General features: G+C 34.5%; 1 protein-coding gene across 1 annotated transcript in view; it reads left to right on the top strand.

The window, feature by feature from the left end:
- Positions 1-16,744, top strand: part of RB1 (RB transcriptional corepressor 1) — a 154,421-nt gene extending 137,677 nt beyond the window's left edge. Inside the window, exons 18-27 of the mRNA XM_033104560.1 lie at positions 9-127; positions 2,992-3,137; positions 3,396-3,541; positions 7,825-7,929; positions 8,399-8,512; positions 8,611-8,774; positions 10,703-10,733; positions 11,997-12,139; positions 12,662-12,711; positions 14,864-16,744. Coding sequence (XP_032960451.1) covers positions 9-127; positions 2,992-3,137; positions 3,396-3,541; positions 7,825-7,929; positions 8,399-8,512; positions 8,611-8,774; positions 10,703-10,733; positions 11,997-12,139; positions 12,662-12,711; positions 14,864-14,937 — 1,092 coding nt within the window. The 3' untranslated portion in view covers positions 14,938-16,744. The remainder of the gene's footprint in view (positions 1-8; positions 128-2,991; positions 3,138-3,395; positions 3,542-7,824; positions 7,930-8,398; positions 8,513-8,610; positions 8,775-10,702; positions 10,734-11,996; positions 12,140-12,661; positions 12,712-14,863) is intronic.
- Positions 16,745-18,340: the final 1,596 nt, after the last annotated feature.

Raw genomic sequence — 18,340 nt, 5'->3', positions numbered from 1 at the left:
TCATATAGGATTCACCTTTATTTGATCTTATTAAACAAGCAAAGGACCGAGAAGGACCAACTGATCACCTTGAACCTGCTTGTACTCTCAACCTTCCTCTCCAGAATAATCACACTGCAGCAGACATGTAAGTAGAATATATGTTATGTTATTCATTCAACCTGCAAATTGATTTTGAGCATAGTATAATGCGAGGTACACTATACAGAAGCTGTAGAGAATAGAATTTAGAATAAGACATTGTTCCTGCTTTCAAGAAGCAGGAATGTAAGGTACATGACCCAAGTAAAGTGGTACAAGGTGCTACTGAAAACACTTAGGTTTGGTTTAATGAGGGCAGTTTTCATGGCAGAAATGGCAATTTAAATAGGCCTAAAAGGTGGAATAGAATTTCAACATGGAACCTGGAGAGGAGGGAAGAGATGGAAAACTGTTTCAAGAGTCAGAAATGGCATGAATCCCAAAGCATAGCAGCCAAGAAAATAAGAAACATTTTGGGGGGAATTTACATCAGTGCATTTGGAGTGAAGAGTAGAATCGGCATAGCGAGTGAGTAGTGTGGGATATGAGACTAAAACAGTCGATCACTATATGATAATGATTGACGGAAGAAGAAAGCAGTAGCTGACATTTAACGAGGCTTCGCTGTGTGCTGAATGAACAGTTGCCTGAGTACTTCAGATTTTTTTTTTCATTTACTCTTCTGTAACAGCCCTATAAGGTAATAGATACTGTTATCAGCCTCCGTTATCTATAAAATAGGAAATAGAGAAATAAGGTAACTTGCCAGAAGTAAACAGAAATCATACTGAAGCAATCTGACGCCAACAGCCAACACTCAAGCTCTTAAAGATTCCAGCTACACTGCCTTCCATAAAAATGTGCATAATGTGATGTATCTGTTTAATTCTGTGTAGGAATTGACATTACAGTGTTCTGTGATTCGTGCAGGGACTATTTTTCAGAGATATCATTTCCATGCTAACTTGTACCCGAAGTATTTCTAGTATGTGGAGCCTCTGCCTTCATGTATAAGTTTGTTTGCTAGGTAATATCATACAATAAGTCAAGCGTTATCTTTTTCTTTAATTCAATAAGCAGTTGTCTGCTAAGTGCCAGGAAGTCTTCTAGGCAGCAGGAATACACAGGCGAATAAGATGGATTATGTCCTTGCCCTCACAGAGCTTACATTCTGGAGGAAGGACATAGATGGTGAACAAGGAAACTAATATGTAAGGTGATTTTAGAGTATAGTAAGTTCTATAATAATAAGAGTGATGTGAAAGAGAAACTGAGAGAGTGATATAGAATGTTTGGGGAAGCATTTGCTGATGCAGTGACCTTTGGCCTGAGACCTGAAGACCAAGAGGGTGCTGGCCGGGCAAAAACCCACACAGTAGACCTTCACAGTGTGCACTCCAGGCAGAGCCAGGAGCAAGTGCAGTAGCCTGGAGCAGATTGAACTCAGCTGGTCTTAGCAACAGAAAGAAATCCCAGTGTGGCTGGGGTCAAGTGCACACGAGGAGAACTGTGCAAGATGAGGTTGCAGAGGCAAACTGGCGCTAGACCTTGTAAGTTCCCATAGGCCATAGGAAGGAGTTGTACTTTAGAAGAGCAATGGGAAAGCATTTTTAAGCAGGGGTGCAGCTTGCTATAATTTGTCATTGAAAGGGCCACATTCTGGCTGCTATTTAAAGTAGAGGTGGAGTAGGGGGAGGGAAAAGAACAGGGTGAGGAAGAAAATGTGAAAACCAGTTAGAAGATGATTTCAGTAGTCCAAGTGAGAGATATAGGCAACTTGGTCTAAGATAGGTAAGTAGAGATAGAAAGAAATAGAAAGTTCTCGGAAGTATTTTAGAAGATTTACTAGGACTTGGTTTTTCTTTGTGTTAGAAGAACTAGGAAAAGAGAGAGATTACAAATAACTCTTAGGTTTTGACTTAAGAAACTAGATGTAATATAGAACCATTTATTGAGATGGGAAAAATAGGGGGAAGAAGTCAAGAGCTCCAGTTTGCGATTCAAGTAGTGAAATCCAGTAGGTAATTGAATATTTGCATCTACAACTCAAATGAAACTAACTTCTACCCAAGTTAAGTCAGTCTGCAATATTTTTGCTTAATGCATTGAAGGGAAATCCAAGGTTGACAGTAGACTAGACCCTGGGACTTATGCAATCATTATGATGGCAATTCTGTTTTCCTAGTATACTAGTTATAATATACTACATGCAGTAGAAACATTCGTAGTAAGGTACTAATCCTACTTCACTAATCCTACTTCCTGCTCAGAATTATTTGTCAGATAGAAAAACAAAATTGGAAAATGGGCCTGGATTATCCTGTAAAATAAAGGGCAACACAGCAATAGAATGTCAAAAATTGAGAGATAATATTTACTAATATCTCTGCCTCAATTTACGTCTGACATATTTAATGTACAGGTGTAAATCTGCCTTGATAATGTCATCTACAGTATTAATTCATAGGATTCTGTACTAAATAGTTTAGATAGGTGTATGTATGTGTGTGTAACTTAAGTCATATATATGAACCATAGTTATCAATGTAACATTTTTAAGAGGAGAAAGAAATATGACAATACTATTTTGGTATCAATAACTTGTTCTTTTAAGCTGGAGTCATTTTATGATCTCAATCCCACTACAATTATTAAAATTGAATATGTATACAGTGTAGTTTTCAATAAGGCAGTAATTCCCAGGAAAAGCCATTTATTAACTTTCTAAACTAAAGTTAGAAATGATGAGAGCTTAGTTTTTCTATTAAGCTACCTTTTCTAGCTTTTATTTAAGTAGCCTGCTCAAGTAATTTGGTATAGAGTAACAGATTAAATAGATAAGATGTGTTTGGATGTATGTGTATAGCTGTGTGTGTGTGTGTGTGTGTGTGTGTGAGAGAGAGAGAGAGAGAGAGAGAGATTGAGATTTAGCAAACTTCATATAAAGACTTTTCCTTTGAATGTATCTAGGTACCTTTCTCCTGTAAAATCCCCAAAGAAAAAAGGGTCAACTCCACGTGTAACTTCTACTGCAAATGCGGAGGCACAAGCAACGTCAGCCTTCCAGACTCAGAAGCCATTGAAATCTACCTCCCTTTCACTCTTTTACAAAAAAGGTTAGTAGAGGATTACTTTCAAGAGCAAGGATTCTGAAACCAGGCTGACTGGGTTCAAATCATTGTTGTTCTGCTTACTTACTAGGTATGAGCTTGGGCGAGTCCACTTTATATCGCTATGCCTCAGTTTCCTCATCTCTAAAATGGAAATGATAATAATAAGCTACCTTACAGGGTTTTTGAAATAATTAAATGAATTAATACATAAAATGCTTACAACAGCACCTAGCACATGACTAATTCCCCTTGTCTCTCTAGTATACCGACTAGCATATCTTCGACTAAATACCCTGTGTGAGCGGCTTCTGTCTGACCACCCAGAACTAGAACACATCATCTGGACCCTTTTCCAGCACACATTGCAAAATGAGTATGAACTTATGAGAGACAGGCATTTGGACCAGGTAAGACAAGAAGGTACTTCACCTTCTATTCTCCTACTTGTTTGTTAACATGTCCTGATTTCTTCAGAAAAGGTTAGATTCAAATGAGAAGCTAGATCAGTTTAGTAGACTTAATATGTTTATTTGTTGGCTACCTTTCATATTTTTGCTATAATTCTTATAATTTAGAGCTTGAGAGTATTTCAGTAACTTTACTTGCTTAATGACATGAAAGATCTTATTTGTAAAAATCAGTGAAGAAATTGTTTATCATAGGTTTTTCTGTGTTGTGGTAACCGAGATTTCATTTTAGTGTGGAAAAGAGCAGGAGACTTAAGAACCAATTGAACTAAAACAGTGCCCATTGAATGAGTGAGTGAATGAATGAATGAATGAATGAATAATCGAAAAACGAGTTAATTTACAGAGAACAATCTCATACCTTCCTTTTTCTTCTCTGTAAACAGAATACTAAGAATTTTTTTGGTAACAGCTTTATTGAGATATAATTCATATGCCATACAAATTAGCAATTTAAAGTGTACAATCCAGTGGTTTTTATTATATTCAGAGTTATGCAACCATCACCAGAGTCCATTTTAAAACTATTTTATCATGCCAAAAAAGAAACACCATACCCTTTAGCACTCTCCCCCCACTCCTCATCGTCTCTAGCCCCAGGCAACACTAATCTCCTTCCTGTTTCTACAGATTTACCTAATCTAGGTATGTCATATTAATGGAATCACAATGTTATCTTTTGAGTCTGGCTTCTTTCACTTAGTATAATGATTTCATTGTTCATGTGTGTTATAGCTTCCTTCAGTACTTCATTCCTCTTTATTGCCAAATAATATTTCATTGTGTGGATATACTACCTCATATTTATCTTTTCATCTATTGATGTACATTTGGTTTCCACTTCTTGGCTATTATGAGTAGTTACTATGAAAATTTGTGCACAAGTTTTTGTGTGGACATATGTTTTCATTTTCCTTGGCTGGCACCTAGGAGTGGCATTTCTGGGTCATATGGTAACTATGTTTAACCTTTTGAGGAATGGCTAGATTTTTTTTCCAACATAGCTACATCACTTCCTACCAGCAATATATGAGGTTCCAGTTTCTCCACATCCTCACTAACTTGTTATTTGCCTTTTTTGGATATAGGCATCCTAGTGGTATGAAGTGGTATCTCTTTGATTTGCTTTTCCCTCATGGCTAATGATATTGATTGAGAATCTTTTCATGTACTTATTGGTCATTTGTATATATCTTCAGCGAGAAAATATCCTTTGCCTATTGTTAAATTGAGTTGTATTTTTATTATTGAGTTGTGAGGGTTCTTTATGTAGTCTATATATGCGTACAGTCCCTTATTAGATATATGATTTGTAAATCATATATCTCCCAGTCTCTGAGTTGTCTTTTCACTTTCTTGAAGGTGTCCTATGAAGCCCAAAAGTTTTTAGTTTTGTTGCTGTTCAATTTATCTATTTTTCTTTTGTTACTGGTGCTTTTGGTGTCATATCTAAGAAACCATTGCCAAACCAGAGGTTTGGAAGATTTATCCATTTTTCCTTTAAGAGTCTTACACTTTTCACTCTTACATTTAGATTCTGATCCATTTTTAGTTAATTTTTGTATATGGCATGAGATAGGAGTCCAACTTCATTCATTTATTTGTATGTAGATACTAGTTGTTCCAACGTTATTTCTTGAAAAGTCTTTCTTTCCCTATTGACAATTGTCAAAAAGCAATTAACTGTAAATATGTAAATGTTTATTTCTGGTCTCTTCTATTTTATTGATCCATATGTCTCTTCTTATGCCAGTACCACACTCTGTCTTGGTTACTGTGGCTTTGTAGTAAGTTTTGAAATAGGGAAGTATGAGTACTCCAGTTATGTTCTTTTTCATGATTGGTTTGACTATTCTGAAACTCGCGTCTCCATATGAATTTTAGGATTGACTTGTTAATTTCTACAAAGAAACCATCTGCAATTTTGATAGGGATTATACTGAATCATAGATCAGTTTGAGGAGTATTGTCAGAACAACATTAAGTCTTCCAATCCATGAACATATGATGTCTTTCACTTTATTAAAGTCTCCTTTAATTTCTTTGAACAATTTTTTTTGTAGTTTTTAGAGAAGTCTTACACTTGTTTTGTTCAATTTATACCTAAAGATTTTATTCTTTTTAACACTATTGTAAATTGAATTTTTTCCTCAATTTCTTTTTCAGATTGTTCATTACAAGTGTATTGAAATACAATTGATTTTTGTATATTGATCTTGTATCCTGCAACCTTGCTGAAGTTGTTATATCAGTTCTGATAGTTTTTAGTGGGTTCATTAAGATCTTCTATATAAAAAGATTATGTCTTCTGAGAATAGATATAGTTTTACTTCTTTCTTTTCAATGTAGATGACTTTTATTTTATTTATGTGCCAAATTTCCCTGGCCAGAATCATCCATTACAATGGTGAATGGAAGTGGTGAGAGGCAACATCCTTGTTTTGTTCCTGATCTTAAGGGAAAGGTCGTTAGCTGTTTTTTTTATTTTGTTTTGTTTTGTTTGTATATGCCCTTTATCAGGTTGAGGAAGTTCCCTTCTATTCCTAGTTTATTGAGTGCTTTTATTATGAAAGGATGTTGAATTTTATCAAGTGCTTTTTTTGTAGCTATTGAGATGATCTTTTTTTCTTTTGTATTGATATATAGTATATTACATTAATTGATTTTCAGATATTACACCTACCTTGCATTTCTAGAATAAATCCCAGTTGGTCACAGTGTATCCACAGTGCTGCTAGATTCTCCTTGTTTGTGTTGAAGATTTTCACATCTATAACCATACAAGATATTAATCATTTTCTTGTGATGTCTGGTTTCGGTATCAGATATATTGGCCTCATAGATTTAGTTGGGTATTGTTCCCTCTTTTTCTAATTTCGGAAGAGTTTGTAAACAACTGATATTGATTCTTCTTTAAACGTTTGGTAGAATCCACCAGTGAAGCATTCTGGGTCTGGGCTTTTGTTTGTTTTTTGATTACTAATTCAAGCTCAGATTTTCTATTTCTCCTTGAGTCCGTTTTGGTTGTTTGTGTCCTTCTATACATATTTATATTTCATCTTAGATACCTATATTTTTGGTATACAATTATTCATAATGTTTCTTTATAATCCTTTTATTTCTGTAAGATTGGTAGTAATGTTCCCAAGAAAAATGTTTTGAGCAAAAGATGAATTATGTATAAAGGTATAACCTACAAATATGTATATTTTATGAGATTCTATTGGGACATATACATTCTAGTATGTTGGATTTTTTAAAGTATGCACTTACTGCCTTATGGTTCTGCTGCTTTTCTACAATATAGAAAGACATAGACGGTAATGCTAAGGATTCCTAAAGAGGTTAGGTATCTGGAATCAATAAAATTTTTGTGAGAGGTGCCTTAGGTAAAATACCGGAGTAGGAGAAAAATATGAATTAGCAAAGAGGATACTGGATGGCTTTCTAAATGGGGAGAATAGTAGGATTGGGGCTGGTAGAATGCTGAGCAAGGAAAGATGAATAGTAATAATAGTAGATGTGAGCAAGAAGGGTGCAGAAGATATGAGTACTGAAATTAGGCAATAAAATTCATAAAAAATAAGAAAGTTTCATGTTTTAAAGTCACAGGAAATCATTTCAAATCTTATTTTTGTGTTTAAAATATCTTATTTGAAATGTAATATGCATATAGAAAAATCCATGTAACGTAAAGGATACTTTTAATGTAAATTCATCAGTTGAACACACCTGTATAACCAGTATCCAAATCAAGAAATAGAACATAATCAATAACACAGAAGACTCTCTCCTGACCCCTGCTAGTTACTATATCCCCCTTACCACCACCACTTAGTGTATTCAATATTATTTTATCTGATAGTTTGAACCTTTTCCACACCTGGCCTTTTTTAAAAGTGCTGGTTACACAGTTAACTGATTCCAGTTTCAGCTTTTATCTTCTGGGAAATATCTAAGGAACAGGAGCAAATGTTAGGGTTATTTACAAACCGCATGATCTGCCTGAATACTTGAGAGTTGTCTATTTGCACTCTGTTTTTTAAATACAATTTGGGTTAAATACTTCACATACTTTCCACCAGTTCAGGATAGGAAAAGATAATCCTGTAGGAAATTAAATTTCCATTTTTTTAGGTTAAAAAGAAAGACAATGAAGTGCTTTCTAGAGTACAACCATGTTACAAGATTCTGACTATATTTACATCACATTCATTTATTAGATTATGATGTGTTCCATGTATGGCATATGTAAAGTGAAGAATATAGACCTTAAATTCAAAATCATTGTAACAGCTTACAAAGATCTTCCTCATGCTGTTCAAGAGGTAGGTAATCTTCCATGGTAAGATTTTTTGGGGATAATTCCATATCTATAATATGGATAACATCATTATTAGATCATGTATTCTGACCTTATTATATAAATTCACATATCAACTTTTTACTTCTATATTATTGGTTAATTATTTATAACTAATATGGAATTGGAAAATTAAGGTTCTTGAATATCCACATTCATATTATAAAGTTAATAAGGAATACTATAACCCTGCAAAAATCAGGATATTTGTAATAAACTTTTACGTGTACATGTGTAAAACGTGAATGTACATATTTGTGACATTTCACTTCTGCTAGAACAGCTATAATCCAAGCCTAAGGCTTTTACAGACTTTATTTTCCTGTATAATATGTGCTTTTTACTGTTAAAAAGTATTATGAACTATTAAAAAATAAAATCTAAAGATAACTTCCCAAATTGATTTAACAAGTGTTTTTATTCTTCTTCCCCAGACATTCAAACGGGTTTTGATCAGAGAAGAGGAGTATGATTCTATTATAGTATTCTATAACTCGGTCTTCATGCAGAGACTGAAAACAAATATTTTGCAATATGCTTCCACCAGGGTATGTTAAAACTATTCTTTGGGAAAATCTAATTACAAAGCAATGGATCTCACTAAGACATTAAATAAATACTATGCCTTTTTGCTTTTTTGCTCTAGCCCCCTACCTTGTCACCAATACCTCACATTCCTCAAAGCCCTTACAAGTTTCCTAGTTCACCTTTACGGATTCCTGGGGGGAACATCTATATATCACCCCTGAAGAACCCATATAAAATTTCAGAAGGTCTGCCAACGCCAACAAAAATGACTCCAAGATCAAGGTTTGTGTGTCATTGTTAGAGAAGTGGTAAAGTATAAGAGGGGATTACTTTGATTCTAGCATAAAAATATAAGACTCTTCATTTAAACTAAGCTATTCTTGAGTCCATAATTTGTGTATTTATATTAAGTGACATAATAAGAACTAGGGGGGAAGAAAGATACTTACTTAGATGAGTTTCCAAATTCAGTCATCAATTTACCTGGCTGATGGAGTCTATTCTTTTGTAAACACTCTGGACACCAGTTTGGGAATAGGTTTCAAATCACTTTCATTTTTTTTGTTAGTCCATCTGCTAAACAAAATAGATTACTTTTGGTTAAGAATTTTTATTCTGTCGTTTATTGAATGTCCTGTAAAGTCTTTCTGTGAACCTGTTCATCTTGCTCTATTATAAAAACATAGATGGTTGATTAAATGTTGATGACTGTAAATTAAGTCTTTAGAAGTCCATCCGTAATTTTGCCTGTGGCTTTTGTATATTATCTTGGGCAGGTCTCTATGCCTCTTTCAGAATGGTGCTGTGGATCAGGAAAATGATGAGTGAGAAGCTCTTTTAAATTCTCAGATGAAAGGTTCTGTGCAACTACAAATCATTACATTATCTTCCACATGCAACCACAACTGCTCTCTGGCTTTGAAGCGCTTCAGTTGACTTATTATATGTTATCATGGGCTATTTGAAACTGACTTTATTTGTATAAAGTGGGGGGCAGATTAGTGAGTAGAGTTAATGTAGTCTCATCTCAGAAATGTCAGCCCTTAGTTGTACTTAATGGGCAAGAAAAACAAACAAGAAGAGGGGATATATTAACCTCTTAGAAAACATTTGGATGGTGTGTTTAATTATACAAGTAATGCATATTCATGGTAAAAATTTCAAACTCTACAGGAAAAGGTAAAGTAGAAAATAATTTGCAAATGATATAAATACCCTTGTGTGCCCCTGTACCATCCTTTATTTGGTGTTCTTATAGTTGAGTATCTGTGTACTAAAATCTACAACTTACTTTATGTAAGCTGCTAAGATGCCACACCACGTCTATATAATTTACACAGTCTCACACTGCCACATAAAAATGTATACCAAGGTAATTTTTTAATGATGATAATTAATCCATATTATGCTGCTAATGATGGCTCTTTGCTGATATTAATGAAATCACTTCCGGGTTGGGGTTCTTCTTTAGCAAAAAAGTCACATTACAGAAATCCTGATAACTCTTAATCAAGCATTAAGAGAGCATCTTAACACTCTACTTATCAGCATACTTAGGTATTCTGGTTAATCAAATGCATATAGATTGATGGCCACTTATCAAGGAATTTGGGGACAATAAAATCTATATATTTAAGTTCCGTGAGCATATTATCACATCTTTGTTTTGTCGGGCTAATGCTGTTCTTCAGCTTTATTATCAGGAACATAAATTATATGGTTCAAAGAAGGCCAAACAGATTAAGAGATTTCTGATTCTAGGATATATGATAAACAGCCTTTATATGTGATTACAGATCCTATTTAGAATTGATTATTACTTAATACTGTAAGTTTTTTGCCAGGGGTAACTTGAATTTTTAATGAGAAAATGTGAAAAAATTTAATTGATAACTTACCCTTGATTTATTAAGAATTAAGTAGGAATAAATTTAAAACTTTATTTTACTCTCTTTAAATGTGGACAATAGCAGAATATGTCTTGCAGACAAGTTGTTCTTGTTTTAAAAATCTAAGAGACCACCTCAGTGTATGACTAGACCAGCACTGTTAGAATAAGCCTTTAATGAGTATAATTTATCAGTGGTTCTAGGGGTAGAAGAAACATTTGATTTGGTATTTCTGATCGTTCAGAATGCTATGTGTGTGTTTATCTCTGCAGGTTATATATGATTTTTATGACTAATTTGTATTTTATCTTAACTTGACAGAATCTTAGTATCAATTGGTGAATCATTTGGGGTGAGTATTTCTTTGAAGTACAGTGACATGCACTGTAACTATAAAATAAATTGAAGATTTCTATAATTTGAATTTACAAATGCTGTAAAGTGATTCAGGCATGTTGCGTAGAATTTAGAAGATATATATTATATATGTATGTATTACATATGTATTACATATATAATATATATATATATAAATCAGGTTTATTTTCAAATCAGATTTAATTGCAACTCATACTCATAATTGGTGAATTTCAAAGCTGTTTTCTAAACATTCCTTGTATATGTGTTCTAAATATATCTTTCACCAAAAGCTGTTTTTACGTTTAATTTTTGTAAAATTAGCTCATTTAATTAGAAAATAAAGCATGAGTAATAAAGCTAATTCTCACTGTCAAATCAATCAGTCAAATCAGATTTAATTTCTATCAGAAAGTCTGAGTTCATTTTTTAGTTCAAATGAACATGTTCATACACATCCCTGAGATAATCACCTCACTCTGGTTCTAAAATCGATAGGTAAGAAATAGAATTTTTCCACGTTTGTCCGTTGGGTAAAATAAGGTGTTGTGCCCCCTTTAGAATTTCTTACCAAAACTTTCTTTACTTTGCTGTGACAGGATTCTCCCTGAGGAGACATATATCTCAAATCATCTCCAATAATATTGGATGGACTCAAATTCTTAAATCTTTTTGAAAGTTGATTTTTTATTTTAAAAACTGAATTAGCAACATTTCAACAAATACTGTATCGATGATGGTTTAAACTATATAAACTATATGACTTGTTAACGTATAAAAAACCCATAAAGTGAGTCCAAAATTATTATTCACTGGACACTTCACCTCTTACTAAATTCTTATGATGTTCTCTTTGGTTATGTTATGCTTCCAAAAACAAAAAAATCTATCAAAAACAAGGTTCCAGAATGCTGTTCCAATTTTACATGCTTCTGAGAAAGTGGCAGCTCTGGCTCAGTGTGTGGGTGTGTTCCAGAAACGAGGAACCAGGACTTGCAGAGTAGTAGTCAGAGTTGTTGGAGGAAGAGGAAGAGCCTACTGGAAGAGACAGGAGGATTTAAAAAGAGTGGGTAGCATTAGGTAGAGTTATTCTCATTTGGAGATTGTTCATATATGTTGCTTGGCCCATTAAAGCAGAAAATTAAAATGCAGATATTACCACTGCCTGATTTTTGACGCACATCAAACTACAATTAAGGGTTGCTAACTACAAAATGCTGGCATTTAATAATACAATAAAGAATTCTGTAATTTGTAGACATCTGAAAAGTTCCAGAAAATAAATCAGATGGTGTGTAACAGCGACCGTGTGCTCAAAAGAAGTGCCGAAGGAAGCAACCCTCCTAAACCACTGAAGAAACTACGCTTCGATATTGAAGGATCAGATGAAGCAGATGGAAGGTGGGAACAGTTTTAGAATGTTTTTCAGTGGCCGAGGTGGTCATCTGGAGATCCCAGAGTACCAGCTCTGCTCTTAACTTCCACCAATCCCTTTCATGCCAATTTTATTTGGAAATTGTGAGGATTGCTCAAAATAATAGGTATGCCTGCATCTCCAGATTAAAGGTACCATGTAAATAAATCATATACCATCTACTGAAATTGAAATTATTGAAAATATCAAATGTTTAAAATCTGATCATTTTTTACAAAATATTGATAATTTTGTTATTTTTGCTTAAAATTAGATTTTAAAATGCTGACTCTTGAAAAATATTTGTGTTTTTATAAGAACCACTGAAAAAATACATAGGGTCATAAATTTGTCACTTTCATATTTTAGTTGGTTTGTTTATAAACCTCTGAAATTAAAAGCTACTCACTAAGAATATAAAATAAGTCACAGAAAGCACCATAGTTATTGGAAATTTGAGTTTTCCATTTATACATATATATGTAAAATATTTTGTTTTTAATCTGCAGTAAACATCTCCCAGGGGAATCCAAGTTTCAAAAGAAACTGGCAGAAATGAGTAAGTACTTATCATTTCTCCTTATGTAAATGAAACAATTGTTGACATTGCAAAAAATTTTTTTGCATTAGAAAATAATAAATATATATAATTCCTTCGTTAGAAAAGAATATGTATAATTCCTTCGATTAGAAGACTTGCTCATGCACTTAAAATATACTGGAATCAAGAATGTATTATTTACCTACAAACATTTGTAGTTTAAATGTATGATACAAAGTGACCCTTTCTAAAATCGTATGCATAGGAAGACTAAGAAGTGAAACCACATCTTCAACATGAATGGCTGTGGTTAGAAAACATTTCAGGAGAGAAGAATTATTATGAGGAACTCAGTGTTGCATATAGGGAAAGGTTTTATAAACCTAGCATATACAAACATTGTAACACTTATTTAAAGAACAACCTGTTGTGCTATTATTAAACTTCCCTAATTTGCAAGTTTTCAAACTTAATTTAAAACAAAAGCTTTAAAACAAAGCCAGAATTTTGATAAAGAACACCACCAGATCATTTTTCAAGTTATACAGAGTGACATAAATTTGGAACGTTAAGACAAATGGAATGCTATCTATCCTTAGCTACTCTGACACTATAAAAGATTAACCCAAGTATAGTAGATGGAAAGCACATTAAGAAAAAGATAAATGTATACTAATTGCTCCTGGATTGTCTTAGACAGAGGTAGCTGTGATAGTGAGTGTGGCATTTCATGATAGTCTGGTGCCGGATCCATTCACAGGAAAAAGAGCTGAGACTTGGAAAGAAGACATATACTATTTATGAGATAATAAGTATTAAAACTATCATTCCTACATCATAGGACATATCAATAAGAACAATACCAATTAAAGTGTGACTTTTTAAAAAGGGGCCTTTTCTCAACATGTAGATACTAACTTTGAAATATAAAGTATTTAAAAGAATGCTTTTGATTTTTTAAACCATTTTTTTTTGTGTGTACTATTTTGAAGAGTACAATTAAAACTAAATATACCAAAAGTTTAAATTTTTTGGTTATAAATGAATCTCTTTTTGTATTTTACATTGACTAGTATATTATTTTTAACTTTTAAGTAATTGTGGCTTTTCCTTCCCAGTACATGAAAATAGACGTGAAGCTTATAACCAAAATCAGGCTTTGAAAACATGTGGAAGCATTATGGAGCCCACAGTGTGCATTTTAAAAGCAGCAGAAAGCTGTAAAAATATGGGTATTTTCTTAGAGAAGAGTTCAGTTGCTGTATTCAGTTCATTCGTGGTGACACACTTAGCTGTGATGGTGAATTCCCTCCGCCAGGCTGAAAAGTTCAGGGCCTTTGTGCAGCTGGAAAACGGGAGAAGCAGCAGGAGTTTTAACCCATAAGGCTAAGGAATTCTCCAGGCTGCTCAACTTTCCTCAAAGAATTGCAGTCAAAACAGGTCGTCACACAGTGCTAGATGAGCCAGAGTGGAAGGGCCAGTACAGGAGGCCTAGAATTACCGTTTTCTTTCTTTTCCAAGTATGAATATTCTTTGTGCTTCTTTATGACGAGCTGTCCACCACTAAAATCAAGTTAAGAATTTTTACATCATGTAAAAGAAATGTTCTGTTTTTATCTGGGTTGTAATTAATAATGTACTTTCTAAGTGTCCACGTCTGCATTGAGTAACTGGGAGCTCACAGTGTTTGCAGTGAGGGCCTGGCAAGGCCTCTCTGAACACGGGCTCGCGAGCTGTGGCACTCACCACTCACGTCAGCACCGTCTGGGTCAGCCCAGGACTCTGTGCTGCTCAAGGGCCACACTCAACCTCCTCATCTAGAACAGTGGTCTGCAAAGTGGGGCATACCTGGAAGTGTGTAAGACTACCTTTTGGGTTACATAAAGAAAGTACTAGAATTTCGATTTACTTTTATCTCATCTACTTCTAATGCATATTTGGAAGAGGTATGTTCTATAATTTATGCATATGTACATATATACATACATATTTTGGTGATACATGGTTGGAATAGTTAACTTGAGGGACACGTGATAAAAAAATTTGGAAACCACAGCTTTTGCAACGCCCGGAGCTCCTCTGATTTGACCTCAGTATAACATGTGTGGCCGCCCTTTGCCACTTACCTAGCACCATCAGTGCCATTAACAGTTCTCTATCTTTTTGCCAGCATCTACTCGAACACGAATGCAGAAGCAGAAAATGAATGACAGCATGCTTCTCTCAAACAGGGAAGAAAACTAAGGCTTTCATGACCATGGTGGGTACTGTGTTCACCTCTGGTCTCCTGTCTCTCACAGATCTGACTGTGTAACTCTCCCAGGTTCTGTTTACGGCCACATTTATACATAGCTTCAGCTCTTTCTGTGGATATAAAGTGTGCAGGTGCGCACTGAGTGTTTGTGCAGGCAATTCCTAAGCCACTTGCAATGCTGTAGTCAATAGAGAATATATTGTTATTGTACAAGATTGAAAATCTTGTGTAAAACCTGTCATTTAAAAAGTTGTAGCAGATGTTTCTGTTTCCAAAGGATGCCTGGGAGCGGGAGTCCCAACAACCCATGACTAGCTGAGTACTTTGTCTTCTCTTGTGGCATGTATGTGATGTTTGCTATTATTTTTATTAATTTATATTTATATTTTTTTTAATTTAACATGAACACCCTTAGAAAATATGTCTTGTCTTCCAAATGCAATTTGGCTGACTGCCCCCCATTCACCCAAATGATCCTGAATTCTTCTGCTAAACAGATATTAGAAACTAGAAAAAAATTACTAATTTTTACACATTAAGATTTTAGTTTACTAATGGAATCTGATGTACTGTGTGCTTGTTTTATAAATTTTAGCTTTTAAATACAAGCAGAAAGCAAAGTATAAACATAAGATATTGTCAGACTACTGATACAGATTTCGTACCTCAGGACTTCTAAGAATTTATTGATTCTTTTTTTCATCTAACTCATGCTCTAAAATTGGGGTCATTAATAATAGTACTCTTGGTTTTTATACCATACAGATCACTGAATTCATAAAGTGCCCATTTAGTACTTGGAAAATAAAGTGTTCAACTAGAGCTTTGCTGTAGAGGACCCTAACAGAGTATAATCCCAAGTGCACTTTCTAATGTTTCTGGGTCCTGAAGAATCAAGATTCAAAATCATATTACTCCATTAAACAGACTGTTAACTATAGGAGCCTTAATTGTTTTCTTAGAGATTTGTCTAATTGCATCTCAGCAATTATTCTGCCCTCCTAAATTTGGGAAGGGGTGTATGTTCTCTGGAATGGTACATGTCTTCCATGTATCTTTTGAACTGGCAATTGTCTATTTATCTCTTTTTTTTTTTTTTTTAAGTCAGAATGGTCTAACACTGGCACATTCACAGCCACATTATTTCTAGTTCAAAATTGCAAGTACTTATTCAAAGGTCTTTGGGTTAGGCATTAATGTTTCTGATTTTGTGCAAAAATTTCAAATTAAAATAGCTATAGCAGTAGAAGAGGTGCTTTCCCTCCTGGCACCTAACGGTGTATTTAAACTCTTGTGTGATTAACTTATTTAGAGATGGTATAATTTAAAATAGATGGTATTTAAGGTAGTATCAGCTAGGTTTTAGGAAAATCACATTGTCTGAACTCAGAGTTCTTTTTAAAAAGAAATCTGGTCTTATTTTTAGAAAAAAAAATTTTATTTTGTGCCCAATTAAGTTCCAAACTTGTGTTTTTGACAGTTTTCATGATAACAAAGGCACTAGAATGCTTTATCCCATTTCCTCATTAATTTTTGCATGAATATCATACAAATCAGTTAGCTTTTAGGTCAAGGGCTTACTATTTTGTGGGTGTTTTGCTAAGAAGTTCCCATTAGAATTAGTGCCAGAATTTTAGGAACTACAGAGATTGTGTATTGAGATTTCTTAAATAAGGCTTCAGATACTGCTTTATTGCTTTTTTGTATTGGTTAAAACTGTATATTTAATATTGCTATGTTGCTATTTTCTACAATTAATAGTTTGTCTATTTTAAAATAAATTAGTTGTTAAGAGTCTTAATGGTCTGATGTCGTCTTTGTATTAAGTGCACTAATGTTCTCTTCTGTATCTAAATTCTCTCCTAGGATCAAATCTGTTCTTAGCCTTTAATGGGCTTTACATGCAGATGATTTCTAAATTTATTTCTCTAGCCTTGACCTTTCCACAGAGGTCAAAGCTCTCGTAGCCGATAGAACTCTTGATTACCTGCTCCTCCCCCCTCAGCTTCTCAAAATATGAATCAAGATCAAACAAACAAAAATACCTTGTTTCTACCCTAGTCTTTCCTCATTTTACTAAAAAATTAACTTGTTCCAGCTAAAAACCTAAGCGTCATCTATTGACTCGTGTCTGGACCACTGTTAAAGACTTCTAAGTGGTCTCCATATTTTCTCTCTTCCTCTTTACCTTTAAGCTCCATAAAGAGCAAAACTGTAAATGGATTCACATTGCTACTCGATGTATTCATGCGCTTTGCATGGCCTGTGAAGTAGCCCCTACCTACCTGTCTATCCTCACCTCATGCTCCTTTTTCCTTGCTCACTGCGCTTTACTCACAACTGACCTTTTCTCTTAGAATGCCAGGCCTGTCCCTACACCTCAGGCTTTTGTTTGCTATTCCTTCTGCTTGAGTGCTCTACCCCCAGAATTTTGCTTAGCTGGTTCCTTCTTGTCTTTCAGGGCTCAGTTCAGAGAGCTTCCATAACCCCTCCATGCTAAAATCTTACTCTGTATTGTGTTTCTCTCCATCAAAACTGTAATAGCATTTATTAGCATCTGAAGTTACCTTACCTGACTTGCCTATCGCGTATCTACCTATGCCTGCATCAACCCCCCCCCTCACTGGAAGCATCAACTTGGCTCATCTTATTTACTACTATAGCTCTGTACCTAGAAGAAGCCCATATGTAGGGGGGGAAAAAGTGTATTTTCAGTTTTTTTCCAAGTATATAGAAGCTGATAATATTCTCTTCCTTTTTTCAAATGCCATGTGCTGAGTACATACCATATTCCAGTCATAGTTGTAAATACAAGCAATACAACAACATAGTTGTAAATACAAGCAATACAAAAATAAAGCAATACAACAAAAGTAAAAATCCCAATCTCTGTGGAACTTCCATTCTAATTCTAATTTTGAGGAAAGAGCAAGTGTATAAGTAAATGTGGAATACGTAATGTGTCCAACTGTACTAAGTACTTTGGAGAAAGACATCGCAGGGAGGGGGATGGGGTGCTGGTAGGGAAATGAGTTTTAAAATTTTAAGTAGGGTGGCCAGGGAAAGACTTGGTGAGGTGATGCTTCAGCAAAGCCCTGAAGGAGGTGAGAAAGCGAGCCATACGTTAACAGGGGTAAAACAGTCCGTAGAGGGCAAAGCCAGTGCTAGGAGGTAGGAATATGTCTGGTGAGTTTGGGAAATGACGAGTAATAGAAAAATGGAGAAGAAATGGAAGAGCAGGTATCTATCTCTTTTCCTCTAATACAAAGTTTATATTAAAGGCCTTTCCTCCCAAGCATCATCTATATATATTACAAACCCACAATCCTTTATCTGCAATTCCAAAATTCAAAAAGCTTTTGAAACCAAGTGGGTTCTGTCTGTCTAGTACCA

This window comes from Rhinolophus ferrumequinum, chromosome 4, assembly GCF_004115265.2.
Source record: "Rhinolophus ferrumequinum isolate MPI-CBG mRhiFer1 chromosome 4, mRhiFer1_v1.p, whole genome shotgun sequence".
Taxonomy (NCBI): domain Eukaryota; kingdom Metazoa; phylum Chordata; class Mammalia; order Chiroptera; family Rhinolophidae; genus Rhinolophus; species Rhinolophus ferrumequinum.
This window is presented reverse-complemented; position numbering and strand designations above follow the sequence as displayed.